Source organism: Chiloscyllium plagiosum, unplaced genomic scaffold (genome assembly GCF_037043375.1).
Source record: "Chiloscyllium plagiosum isolate Xiang-an unplaced genomic scaffold, Cpla_swu_hap1 HiC_scaffold_20, whole genome shotgun sequence".
Classification (NCBI taxonomy): Eukaryota; Metazoa; Chordata; class Chondrichthyes; order Orectolobiformes; family Hemiscylliidae; genus Chiloscyllium; species Chiloscyllium plagiosum.
The window spans coordinates 19089760-19103750 of record NW_028270158.1 but is presented as its reverse complement, the minus strand read 5'-3'; the positions used below and the strand labels follow the sequence as shown (position 1 = coordinate 19103750).

At 40.4% G+C, this 13991-nt stretch overlaps 1 protein-coding gene across 3 annotated transcripts in view; it reads left to right on the top strand.

Annotated features, from left to right (window-relative positions):
* The window catches only part of sdk1a (sidekick cell adhesion molecule 1a), a 932616-nt gene that overhangs the window by 682734 nt on the left and 235891 nt on the right, over positions 1 to 13991 (top strand). For all 3 annotated transcript variants that reach the window (XM_043711904.2, XM_043711902.2, XM_043711903.2), the window contains 2 exons: positions 5418 to 5558; positions 8323 to 8504. In XM_043711904.2, the coding sequence (XP_043567839.2) occupies positions 5418 to 5558; positions 8323 to 8504 (323 nt within the window). The remainder of the gene's footprint in view (positions 1 to 5417; positions 5559 to 8322; positions 8505 to 13991) is intronic.

Genomic DNA, 13991 nt, shown 5'->3' with positions numbered 1-13991 from the left:
TTTATTGTGTTCTTAGAGGATGGTCAGTAATAAAGGCAGCAAGATATTCAGGTGAAAGTATTTACTCAGAGTAGTTTGAAACTGGAGTTTACCCCTACAAGGTCTGATTGAGGCACATAGAATTGATGTATTTAAGTGAAAGCTAGATATGTTCATAAGGGCAAAAGGATTTGTTGACAGGGTTGAATGAAGTAAAACGAAAGAGGCTTTCATGAAGTTTAAGCGTGAGCTGGTGAGCAGTCCTGTAAATTCTATCTATTTTGATGTGAATTGTAGTTTTATTACATGTAAAAATGCAATATTCAATAGCAATTTCTATTAATCAAACTTGAATGGCCCTAAGAATGGAGAAAATGGGTCACTTGTATTTTCAGTTTCATCTATGATATGCTTTTTCTGTTTGTAGCAATATGTCAGTTTAAATATGGCTTTCTTACAGAGAGTAAACATACTTATTATGAACTATTTATGGTTGACAAGTTCCTGTTTCTGTTTGCTTGGAGCTAGAATTGTAAATATTTTAGTGTTGAACCTTTCCTGGAAGCATGCTACTTTTGACGAGGCTTCACCACTCTCCTTGCCTCATGTTATAAATGCCCAATAAAAAGACTGACTTCAACATAAACCCTTGAGGATTTAGAATGTCAACACTTCAGTCATCAGTGATTCAAAAGTCTGTCCACACTTAACTGTGCCTTGAATAAAACAAAAATAATGACACAAGAGGAAATGGAGAAGAACGATAATTGTACTGCATTACAAGCAAATGCAATAGAAAAGGTGAAAAACTGTTGCAAATATTATCTCCTATGTTAAGAAATCTGTATAAACTCTCTCACTTCTTATTGGCCATGAATACAGGAGTGTGATTTCAATTTCTTATTAATTGCACAGTATTAGTTGAGGATTATATGGAAATTGTAATTTGCATTTTAGAAGCTAGATCTAATGTTTTTCTTGAGATTGTGAGACCACCAATTGAGAAAAACCTTTAAGAATTTTATCTCAATCTTACATGTGGGCTCTGAGTGTTTTTGGTTATTAACAAGGTCGTGAAACAAATACTTGTGTATGTTCTATACAAGTATTATCACAAACTCAGGTGTACAACTTGGATCGTAGGTCAGTAACAATAAACACACAGGCTGGTGGACTATTTGCTAGTTTCAGGCCTAAGAAACCCAGAATATGTTCCAATATAAGACCATAAGACATAGGAGTGGAAGTAAGGCTATTCGGCCCATCGAGTCCACTCCGCCATTCAATCATGGCTGATGCGCATTTCAGCTCCACTTACCAGCGTTCTCCCCGTAGCCCTTGATTCCTCTAGACAACAAGAATCTATCAATCTCGGCCTTGAAGGCATTTAGCGTCCCGGCTTCCACTGCACTCTGTGGCAATGAATTCCACAGGCCCACCACTCTCTGGCTGAAGAAATGTCTCCGCATTTCTGTTCTGAAATGACCCCCTCTAATTCTAAGGCTGTGTCCACGGGTCCTAGTCTCCTCGTCTAACGGAAACAATTTCCTAGCATCCACCTTTTCCAAGCCATGTATTATTTTGTACGTCTCTATTAAGTCTCCCCTTAATCTTCTAAACTCCAATGAATACAATCCCAGTATCCTCAGCCGTTCCTCATATGTTAGACCTGTCATTCCAGGGATCATCCGTGTGAATCTCCGCTGGACAAGTTCCAGTGCCAGTATGTCCTTCCTGAGGTGTGGGGACCAAAACTGGACACAGTACTCCAAATGGGGCCTAACCAGAGCTTTATAAAGTCTTAGAAGTACATCTCTGCTTTTATATTCCAACCCTCTTGAGATAAGAGACAACATTGCATTCGCTTTCTTAATCACGGACTCAACCTGCATGTTTACCTTTAGAGAATCCTCGACTAGCACTCCCAGATCCCTTTGTGCTTTGGCTTTATTAATTTTCTCACCATTTAGAAAGTAGTCTATGCTTTTATTCTTTTTGCCAAAGTGCAACACCTCGCACTTGCTCACGTTAAATTCCATTAGCCATTTCCTGGACCACTCTCCCAACCTGTCTAGATCCTTCTGTAGCCTCCCCACTTCCTCAGTACTACCTGCCTGTCCACCTAACTTCGTATCATCGGCAAACTTCGCTAGAATGCCCCTGGTTCCCTCATCCAAATCATTAATATATAATGCCAACAGCTGTGGCCCCAGCACCGAACCCTGCAGGACACCGCTCGTCACCGGCTGCCATTCTGAAAAAGAACCTTTTATCCCAACTCTCTGCCTTCTGTTAGACAGCCAATCCTCAATCCATCCCAGCAGCTCACCTCGAACACCATGGGCCCTCACCTTGCTCAGCAGCCTCCCGTGTGGCACCTTATTAAAGGCCTTTTGAAAGTCTAGATAGACCACATCCACTGGGTTTTCCTGGTCTAACCTACTTGTTACCTCTTCAAAAAATTCCAACAGGTTTGTCAGGCATGACCTCCCTTTACTAAATCCATGTTGACTTGTTCTAATCAGACTCTGCTCTTCCAAGAATTTAGAAACCTCATCCTTAATGATGGATTCTAGAATTTTACCAACAACCGAGGTTAAGCTGATTGGCCTATAATTTTCCATCTTTTGCCTTGATCCTTTCTTGAACAAGGGGGTTACAACAGCCATCTTCCAATCATCCGGGACCTTTCCTGACTCCAGTGACTCTTGAAAGATCTCAACCAATGCCTCTGCTATTTCCTCAGCCACCTCTCTCAGAACTCTAGGGTGAATCCCTTCGGGGCCAGGAGATTTATCAATTTTAAGATTTTTTAACTTTTCTAGCACTATCTCTTTCGTAATGGCAACCATACTCAACTCAGCCCCGTGACACCCTTTAATTTTTGGGATATTACTCATGTCTTCCACTGTGAAAACTGACACAAAGTACTTGTTAAGTTCTCCTGCTATTTCCTTATCTCCCATCACTAGGCTTCCTGCATCAGTTTGAAGTGGCCCAATGTCTACTTTTGCCTGTCGTTTGTTTCTTATGTACTGAAAGAAACTTTTACTATTATTTCTAATATTACTGGCTCGCCTACCTTCATATTTGATCCTCTCATTTCTTATCACACTCTTTGTTATCCTCTGTTTGCTTTTGTATCCTTCCCAATCTTCTGATTTCCCACTGTTCTTAGCCACTTTATAGGATCTCTCTTTTTCTTTAATACATTTCCTGACTTCCTTTGTCAGCCAAGGTTGTCTAATCCCTCCCCGGTTAATCTTTCTTTTCTTGGGAATGAACCTCTGTACAGTGTCCTCAATTATACCTACAAACTCCTGCCATTTTTGCTCTACTGTCTTCCCGGTTAGCCTCTGCTTCCAGTCTATTTTAGTCAGTTCCTCTCTCATGCCCTCATAATTACCTTTATTCAACTGTAACACCATTACATCCGATTTTGCCTTCTCCCTTTCAAACTCCAGACTGAACTCTACCATATTATGGTCGCTACTTCCTAAGGGTTCCCTTACTTTAAGATCTTTTATAGAGTCTGGTTCATTGCAAAGCACTAGGTCCAGAATAGCCTGCTCTCTTGTGGGCTCCATGACAAGCTGTTCCAAAAAGCCATCCTGTAAGCATTCCATGAATTCCCTTTCTTTAGATCCACTAGCAACATTATTTACCCAGTCACCTGCATATTGAAGACTCCCATGATCAATGTAACCTTGCCTTTCTGACATGCCTTCTCTATTTCCCGGTACATGTTGCGTCCCTGGTCCTGACCACTGTTAGGAGGTCTATACACAACTCCAATTATATACTGGACTGTTCCATTTTCTAAGGCTATATTGAGGTATAATGGGGATAGATATCTTAATAATAATGATGTGACTCTGTCAAAACTCTAAAAAGAGATGATTAGAAGAACTGAGTTCTGAAGAAGAGTCGCTGGACTTGAAATGTAATTCTGCTTTTTCTTGACTGATGCTACTGGACCTATTGAGTTTCTCCAGCAATTTCTGTTTCTGTTGTAGTTTGACATTCATTGGTCAACACATTCCCTTAAAAGGACTGTAATCTGTTTTGTGCCATTGAGAAACGATCAGAACATGTACATGTTCTTTCTAACTGCAAAGAACAGGACCTGGTGTATTAATAAATTTAGCTTCCAGTATATGCAAGTGCGCCATTCTGCAAACCCGAATGACAATCTTAAATTGATTGTCTGCGCAATTCTTCACATACTCAGGTTTATGTAGCAAATGTTGTCCAATTGCAGAATCACATGTGCAATAGTAATATGAATGCTATCATCAGCAGCATCAATAATAGGATAAGATATCAAGACAAGATGTTTTGCCTACCACACAAATTAATAATGCTGGATATGAATTTCAGTGCCATTGTAGTACTAAGTATGTAAACCATTTGTTTCAAAGACAGGAGGATTGTATTAAACAACATACCCCTTCGGCTCTTTTCAACAATCAAGGTATCGACCAAATCCAACTAGTTCAATCTGGCAAGGCTCTCAACACACTGTCCAAAATTAGATGTGATTCTGTAGACAAAGGTTGACCAGCAGAGTATTGAAGGGACAAAGCAAAATATTGAGAGTGCTGAAAATCTGAAATTCATAGAATCCGTATAGTGTGGAAACAGGCCCTTTGGCCCAACACATCCACACCGACCCTCTGAAGAGTAACCCACCCAGACTCTACCCTATATTTACCCCTGACCAATGCACCTAACCTACACATCCCTGAACACTATAGGCAATTTAGCATGGCCAGTTCACCTAACCTGCACATCTTTGAATTGTGGGAGGAAAGCGGAGCACCCAGAGGAAACCCACACAGACACTGGGAGAATGTGCAGACTCCACACAGGCAGTCGCCTGAGCCTGGAATCGAACCCGGGTCCCTGAAGCAATTGTGAAGCAATAGTCCTAACCACTAAGCCACTGTGCTGCCTGAAATTAGAAGAGAACATGTAGGAAATTCCTGGCCTGTCGGGAATGAGCTTTAAAGGGACACTTACTAAAAGAAAATGCTTGACAAATTGTGTTTGTTTGCCGAGAATAAAGCTTAACCTTAAGTCTACCTTGCAAAGAAAAATATATGTAGTCATTTCCCTGGAAACTGTTCAAGTAGACATCATGATTTTCACATAGATGCAGAAAGTTTTAGCACCTGAATGAAAATTCTAGAAATTAGTTTTCAGAACAAAGTAACGGCCAAAAATACTTCCTGAAATGCAACATTACTTCCCTTCTTCATTAAAATTGGTTACACAGACTATTTTCTAATTTTCCACAATGCATCTTATTAGCATTTTAATATTTTTTGACTACTTTATCTTGTTTACATATATGGACTATTCAACTCTAGAACAATATTCATATAGCTTTCTGTATTTCTATCTTTTGATGCATTGTGTAATATGTTTGATTTCAGGATGCTGTTACCTGAAGAATCACCTGGTGCCCCTCCTCAGAATATTATGGCCAGTGGTCGAACAAACCAATCCATAATGGTACAGTGGCAGCCTCCCCCAGAGCAGGAGATTAATGGGGTTCTTAAAGGATACATTCTCAGGTACAGAATGAAGCACTAATAAATTCTGGAGAAAGTGAGGACTGCAGATGCTGGAGATTAAAGTCGAAAAGTGTGGTGCTAGAAGAGCACAGCCAGTCAGGCAGCATCCGAGGAGCAGGAGAATCGAAATGAGCCTCATTCCCAGTGAAGACCTTATGCTCGAAACATCGATTCACCTGCTCCTCAGATTCTGCCTGACCTGCTATGCTTTTCCAGCACCACACTAATAAATTCAGAAAGTCAAGAAAATTCTGCTTTAAAAGAAGTGGAATCCAGGAAGGAAATTGCTAACAACCCATTTTAAAAAAAAATATGCAAAGTTATAAATCTGACAGATACCTTTTCTTTAAGGGTACGTTCAAGATTTATTTTGCTTTAATACATGACATGATAGAAACAATAGATGGTGAAAGACCTGAAACCATTTATTTTGGAAATTGAAATTTTAATAAGATATCACCGTGGGCGGCACGGTGGCACAGTGGTTAGCACTGCTGCCTCACAGCGCCAGAGACCCGGGTTCAATTCCCGCCTCAGGCGACTCTCTGTGTGGAGTTTGCACATTCTCCCCGTGTCTGCGTGGGTTTCCTCCGGGTGCTCCGGTTTCCTCCCACAGTCCAAAAATGTGCAGAGTTTAGGTGAATTGGCCATGCTAAATTGCCCGTAGTGTTAGATGAAGTGGTAAATGTAGGGGAATGGGTCTGGGTGGGTTACGCTTCGGCGGGTCGGTGTGGACTTGTTGGGCCAAAGGGCCTGTTTCCACACTGTAAGTAATCTAATCTAATCTAATCACTGAGAGTTAAGTACTACATTGTAAACCTCCATTGATTTTTTTTTTGGAAACTGAGCACTTTCTCAAGGTTTTATCAAGGGGGAGAAAAAAGTGTTGGCTTTCATACGATATTAATACTAGGTCAGTTCTTGGAGGGGCTCTGTGCAATAGTTTAACACAGTACCCTTGACCTGAGATTAAATCTATCCCAGACAGATTGAATGAAAGTGTGCTTCCACTGCTGACTATTGAAGTCCAATGGCAAACTGGATTCAGTCAGTCTCAATCAGTTGCGAATTAACATATGCACAGCATCCACAAAATTACCTATAATTTAATTCTTATTGACATGAAATTGTCAGCCTTATGGGAAAGGCAGGTGTGGAAAATGGAAACAACACTTCTGATAGTAGATTATATCATTGTGATAGTAAAAAGAGTGTTTATTTTAATGTACTACAGTGATATTGAAGTGTTGAGCTGACACTGAGTGTCCAAGGTACAAGAATGGTCCATTCCTTTCTCTCAACATTATTTGCTTTAAAACGCACCAAAATATGATAAAGAACATGGTGCAATTCCCAGTGTAATTGTTTCTCTGGTGATGATACCAAAGGAATATTTTTAACAGTTGTGTTGTGAAGCTGCAGACAGTAAAGAAGGTAGTGTGTGATTAATTCGTCTACCACAATCACCATGATTTATAATGATCACACCAGTAGTAATGAAAACAGCACAATAATCTCAAGAAATTAATGACACTAATGTTGGAAAAACAACTAATAAAATTAGTTTGGGGACAGGCACATCATGATAAAACAAACAACTATAAGTTGCAAGAGTAAATAGTTTGTTCTTAAACTATCTGAACTTGGAAACTTGAGTTTTCTTTCTGTTCTTTTAATTGTTCAGTTTTCGATGCTTTCAAAAATGTTCAAGACATTTCAATGACAATTTTGTGGAATGTACATAGTTTTGATTCTTAGAGTTTCACAAGTTTTAAAAACAATAAATACAGTGAAACAAAGCTACAAGTTTCACATGGTTACAAATTTTGTCACAAGTTCAGTGGTACAGGTTCATGTCCAGTCCCAATGTAATAAATCTTGGTCAACTTTTATATATTTGCTATCTTTCTTGTGTTTTAATGTGATCTTAATCCACCTCTGTTTTCACCCTTCACAATATCAAGTATGCAGTTTTTGATGGTCCCATTAGGGACAATATGGACAAAATAATCACAAACTTTGAATAAGAAACATCTGTGTTTTGTGATATTTTAGGATATCGTCTAAGTTAGAAAATAAACCATTTTATTTGTGTCAGATTCTTTTCTGCAGGGCAATGAAGGTTGGGGTAGGAGCTGGTAAAGGTGTATAAGATTATGAGGGACATGGACAGAATGGATGAAAAGCAACAGTTCCCTGTAGTCGAAGGTCAAGAACAATGGGGCACACTTTTAGAAGAAAGACAGGAAGTTCCGAGCAGATTTGAGGAAAAATACTTTCACCCAGAGGATTGTGGGGATTTGGGAATACACTGCATAGGAGGGTAGTTGAGGTGGGTAATTTCGCAGCCTTTAAAAAGTACTTGGATGAGCACTTGAAGTGTCATAACATTCAAAGTTATTGACCTAGTAAGGAAAAGTGAGACTCGTGTAGGTCGTGGTGTAATTTTGACATACAGAATTGATGTGCTGAGGGGCAGCTTCAGTCCTGTATAATTCTATGACTCTGTAATATTAAAAGCTTTAGCAAAGTATTGAAGTTTTTATCAGAAGAGTGTATTACAAAAAAAACTGAAAAAAATACTCCTCAATTCTGCCAAGTTCCACACCATTTATTCCAAAAATGTTTATTGATTTAAAAACTATGCATCTTCTTCATATCACATTGGCATTATTCATTGCTATGTTCATACATCTGAATTTAATCCAATACCACTGCAATTCCTGTGATACTGTTTTGAGTTTCGGTCTTTATTTCTTTGTAGGTATCGACTTGCAGGCCTTCCAGGTGGATACCATTATAAGAATATCACTAGCCCTGAAGTGACCTATTGCCTAGTGAAGGACTTGATCATATGGACCCAGTATGAAATTCAAGTTGCAGCATACAATAGTGCTGGGCTTGGTGCATTCAGCAGAGCAGCAGCTGAGTACACACTGCAGGGAGGTGAGAAAATCATTTTAAAGATTTACTTTTAAAAAATTATGTCTTACCTTACTCCCTGATGTTCTCCCACTCAGGGGCTGTCATTGCCCTGTTGCAGCTACATCAACTCGACCAGAACAATATCAACCCCAGACCTTTGATAACTTTGACATTAATGTCAGTCTTTATTCAGTAAAATCAAAATATATTTCCTTGAGTGGAGATTGCTGCTTCAGTTGTGGTGAAATGCAAATTTGTTATCTATTATCAAACTTGTCCTCCTTTGTTTTCTGTTTCATTTTATTGTTGTCCCATAGAATAGCTTCACTGAGGATTGATGACTTGATTTGAATGATTTATTGTCACTTGCATTTCACAGTGAATAATACAGTAAAACACACTTAGCAGCTTCAAGTGTCGCCACAATCCAGCACCATTTTGAATAGTTGAAGAAGAAAAAGATATTCAAAAATTTAAATTTCCAGCAGTCCTGAGAAGACCCATCAGAGATTACAACAAACATCCTTTTTTAGATCCTGTACTAAATACAGTAATCTCGAGTTTAGCGTTGAAAGTTTAGAACTGTATAAGTCAAACACTGTTTTATCTGAATTGTTCCTATAAACCTTGTGCTGAGGTATTTCCTGAGGAGAGATTGTCAAAGTAAGCAGATCCTTGGACTAGTTGCTATGCAATATTTGAGGAGAAAGTGAGGTCTGCAGATGCTGGAGATCAAAGTTGAAACTTTATTGCTGGAACAGCACAGCAGGTCAGGCAGCATCCAGGGAACAGGAGATTCGACGTTTCGGGCACAGGCCCTCTCATTCCTGAAGAAGGGCCTGTGCCCGAAACGTCGAATCTCCTGTTCCCTGGATGCTGCCTGACCTGCTGTGCTGTTCCAGCAATAAAGTTTCAGCTATGCAATATTTCTCAAGATGCTGCTGAAATGAGATTATACATACATTTGATTTGTCCCTTTAAGCTAACAAGTAAGAAAAGTTTCATTCAATAAGCTGCTTAAAATTTCTCAATTCATGAGGAAGAGACCAAATTATAAGAATCTGTAAAACCAGCATGATAAAAATAGGCCTGGATTTTGCACTAATGATGGCAGAACTGTCAGAATTGCCTGTGTTACTCCACTTAAGCTGCCATCAACTTCAGAAATCCGAATATGTCCATAATGCTGCAAAGCTCATGGACTCTCCAACATCCCCAATGTAGTGCTCAAGATATGTTCCAAAAGTAAATGAACCATTAGTCAAGCTGGCTCAGCATAGTTAAATCACAAGCAGCTACTCGATTATCAGTCTTCTACTATCAGCAACATAGTAGAAGATGAAAATGACAGCATTACAAAGGGAACACTTAAAACACCAAAATTCTGCTCACCATAGTTTGGGTTCCACCAGAGTTAACCAACTCCCAAGTTTGTTACAAATCGGTATTCTCGACAGAAAATTCTTAGGACACCAAGACAGTATTTAGACCATTAGACATTTGAGCAGAAATTAGGTCATTCAGCCATCTAGTCTGCTCTGCCATTCAACCATAGGTTTTTCAACCCCATTTTCCTGCTTTCTCCCTGCAACATTTGATCCCCTTAGCAATTGAGAACTTCTCTATCTCCGTTTTAAATGTACTCAATGACCTGGCCCCCGCAGCATTCTGTGGCAATGAATTGCACAGATTCACCACTTGCTGGTTAAAGAAGTTCTCCTTATCTCCATTCTAAAAGGTCATGATTTGGAGGTGCTGGTATTAGACAGCGGTGTATAAAGTTAAAAATCACGCAACACCAGGTTATAGTCCAACAGGTTTAATTAGAAGTATTAGCTTTTGGAGAACTGCTCCTTCATCAGGTGGCTGTGGAGTATAAGATTGTAGGACACTGAATTTATAGCAAAAGTTTACAGTGTGAGCTAACTGAAATTATATATTGAAAAAGACCTGGATTGATTGTTAAATCTCTCATCTTTTAGAATGGGCATGTTGGTTTCAGTTCTTTCATATATAATTCCCAGATCTTAAAGTTACATTCTCGAATGAACTTTAACAATAGGTCTCCACAACCACCTGATAAAGGAGCGGCGCTCCGAAAGCTAGTGCTTCCAATTAAACCTGTTGGACTATAACCTGGTGTTGTGTGATTTTTAACTTTGTACACCCCAGTCCAACACTGGCATCTCCAAATCAATTAACAATAGGTGCCATGTTGGCCCAGATAATGAATTGAAGGTGTGAGGTGCCCTGTATGAGGCTGTCTGTGCCCAAGTGTTCAGACTGATTCTAATCTAAAAAAGGGATTTACAGAATCTTACATGGATTCATGCAGTTTTTGAGGAAAATAAAATGTAATTCTGCAAGTACAAATTCATCTCACAAACTTATATGTGTATGTGTGCAGGTGGATGTGTGTGTGTGCAGGGGGTATGTGAGGAAGCGTGTGTATGTTTATGTGTTTGTGTGAGTATAAAAGGGTATAAGTCTGTGAGAGGGTGCATGTGTGAGTGTGGGAGTGTATGTGTGCATGTATGAGAGAGAGCTTGTGTATGAGAGAGTGTCTGCGTGAGTGCAAGGGTCTGTAGGAGTGTGTGTGTGTGTGGTCTGTCGGAGTGTCTGTGAGTGTGTGTCTGTCTGTGTGTAGTGCTGTGGGATCACCTGTAATGTGACATGAACCCAAGGTCCTGGTTGAGGCATCCCCATGGGTACCGAATTTGGCTATCAGCCTCTGCTTGGCCACTTTGCGTTTTTGCCTGTCCAAAGTCCGCCTTGGAGGATGGTCATCTCAAGGTTCAAGGTCGAATGTCGCGGATAACTGAAGTGTTCTCTGAATGGGAGGGAATACTCCTGTCTGTTGACTGTTGTGCAGTGTCCATTCATCCATTGCCATAGTCTCTGCTCGGTCTCACCAATGTACCATGACTCAGGGCATCCTTGCCTACAGCATATGAGATAGACAATGTTGGCCGAGTCACATGAGTACCTGCCATGTACATGATGGGAAGTGTCCCCACACGTATTGGTGGTATCCGTGTCTACACTCTGACATGTCTTGCAGCATCTACTATGACAAGGGTTGTTGTCATGGTAGATGCTGCAAGGTGTTGTCCTGAAAGCTGGGCAGTTTGCTGCGAACAATGTTCTGTTTGAGGTTTGGTGGTTGTTTAAAGGTGAGAAGTGGAGGCATGGAAAAGGTCTTGGCGAGGTGCTCATCCTCATTGATGCAGGCTCCGAAGAACATGGCATAGTTTTTGGCTCCTGGGAAGTACTGAATAACGAAGGGTACCCTGTCTTAACAAACAATCCAGGTCTTTTTCAATATATAATTTCAGTTACATCACACTGTAAACTTTTGCTATAAATTCTGTGTCCTACAATCTTATACTCCACAACCATCCGATGAAGGAGCAGCACTCCGAAAGCTAGTGCTTCCAAATAAACCTGTTGGATTATAACCTGGTGTTCTGTGATTTTTAACATTCTAAAAGGTCTTCCCTTTACTCTAAGGCTGTGCCCTAAGGTACTCGTCTCTCATGCCAATGGAAACATCTTCCCAATGTCCACTTTGTCCAGCCCATTCAGTATTCTGTAAGTTTCAGTCAGATCCTCCCCATCCTTCTAAACTCCATCAGTATAATCCCAGAGATCTCAAACATTCCTCATATATTCAGCCTTTCATTCCTTTCATCACTCTTGTCAACTTCCCCTGGACCCGGTCCAGAGCCAATTGCTCACAGTACTCTAAATGTCATTTTACCACAGCCTTATAAAGCTTCAGAGTACATCCCTGCCTTTATATTCTCGTTCTCTCGAGATGAATGATAACATTGTATTTGCCTTCCTAACTAATGACTCAATCTGCCAGTTTACTTTAAGAGAAACCTGGATTAGGACTCCCAAATCCCTTTGCACTTCAGAATTCTGAATTTTCTCCCCATTTAGAAAATAGTCCATGCCTCAATTCTTCCTACCAAAATGCAGGACCTCACACTTTCCCACGTTGTATTTCATCTGCCACTTCTTTGCTCATTCTCCCAACCTTTCTAAAGTTTTCTGCAGCCTCCCAGCCTCTTCAATACTCCCTGCCTCTTCACCTAACTTTGTATCATCTGCAAACTTAGACAGAATGCCCTCAGTTACTTCATCCAAATCATTAATGTATAAATTGAAAAGTTGAGGTCCCAACACTGGGGAACACCACTAGTCACCAACTTCCATTCTGAGAAGGCCCTTTTGTTCCCCACTCTCTGCCTTCTGCCAGACAGCCAGTCTTTTATCCATGCTAATACCTGGCTCTAATACCATGGGCCCTAACCTTACTCAGCAGCATATTATCAAAGGCCTTCTGGAAATCGAGATACAATGAAATCCACTGGCTTTTCTTGGTATAACCTGCTTGTTACCTCCTCTAACAAATTTGTCAGGCATGACCTCCCCTTGATGAAACCACACTAACTTTGCCCTATTTTACCATGCACTTCCAAGTATTCATAAATCTCATCCTTCACAATGGACTCCAAAAAGGACTGAGGTCAGGCTAATCAGCCTATAATTTAGTCGTGGAAGATCACTATTAAAGACCCCACTACCTCTTCAGCTATCTCCTTCAGAATTCCAGGGTGTAGCTCATCTGGTTCAGGTGATGTATACACTTTCAGACCTTTTAGTTTTTCTCGCACCATTCCTTGGTGATGGCCACCACACTTATATCTGTTCCTTGAATTTTTGGGAAATAACTCGTGTCTTCCGCTGTGAAGACTGACACAAAGTACTTATTCAGTTCCTCAGCTATTTCTTTGTTCCCCATTACTACTACTCCAGAATCATTTTCCGATGGCCCAGTCTCCAATTTTGCCTCTCTTTTGCCCCTCATATATCTAAAGAAATTCTTGCAATCTTTCCTAATATTACTGACCAGCTTACCCTCTTATTTAATCTTCTCCTTTCTTATTTCTGCCTTTGTTGTCCTCTGTTGGCCTTTGTAGGTTTCCCAATCCTCTGACTTCCCACTGCACTTTGCCACATTATATGCTTTCTGTTCTGCTTTTTTGTTGTCCCTGTCTTCCCTGGTCAGCCATGATTGCCTCATCCTCCCTTTAGTACGCTTCTTTATCCTCAGGGTGAATTTATGCTTTCTCTCTCGAATTACTCCCAGAAACTCTTGCCATCGCTGTTCCACTGTCTTTCCTGCTAGGTTCCTTTCCCAGTCAATTCTGGTCAGCTTCTCCCTCGTGCGTCTGTAGTTGCCTTTATTCAACTGTAATACCATTACATCTATTTCCATTTTCTCCCTTTCAATCTGCAGAGTAAATTCTATCATATGGTCACTACCTCCTAAGGGTTTCTTCGCCTTAAGCTCCCTTATCAAGTCTGCCTCATTGCACAACACTAAATCCAGAATCACCTGTTCCCTAGTGGACTCCACCACAAGCTGCTCCAAAAAAGTGGCCTTAAGGAGCTCTAAGAAAATTGAAGTCAAGGTTAGAGAGAAAGCCCTCACCTGGC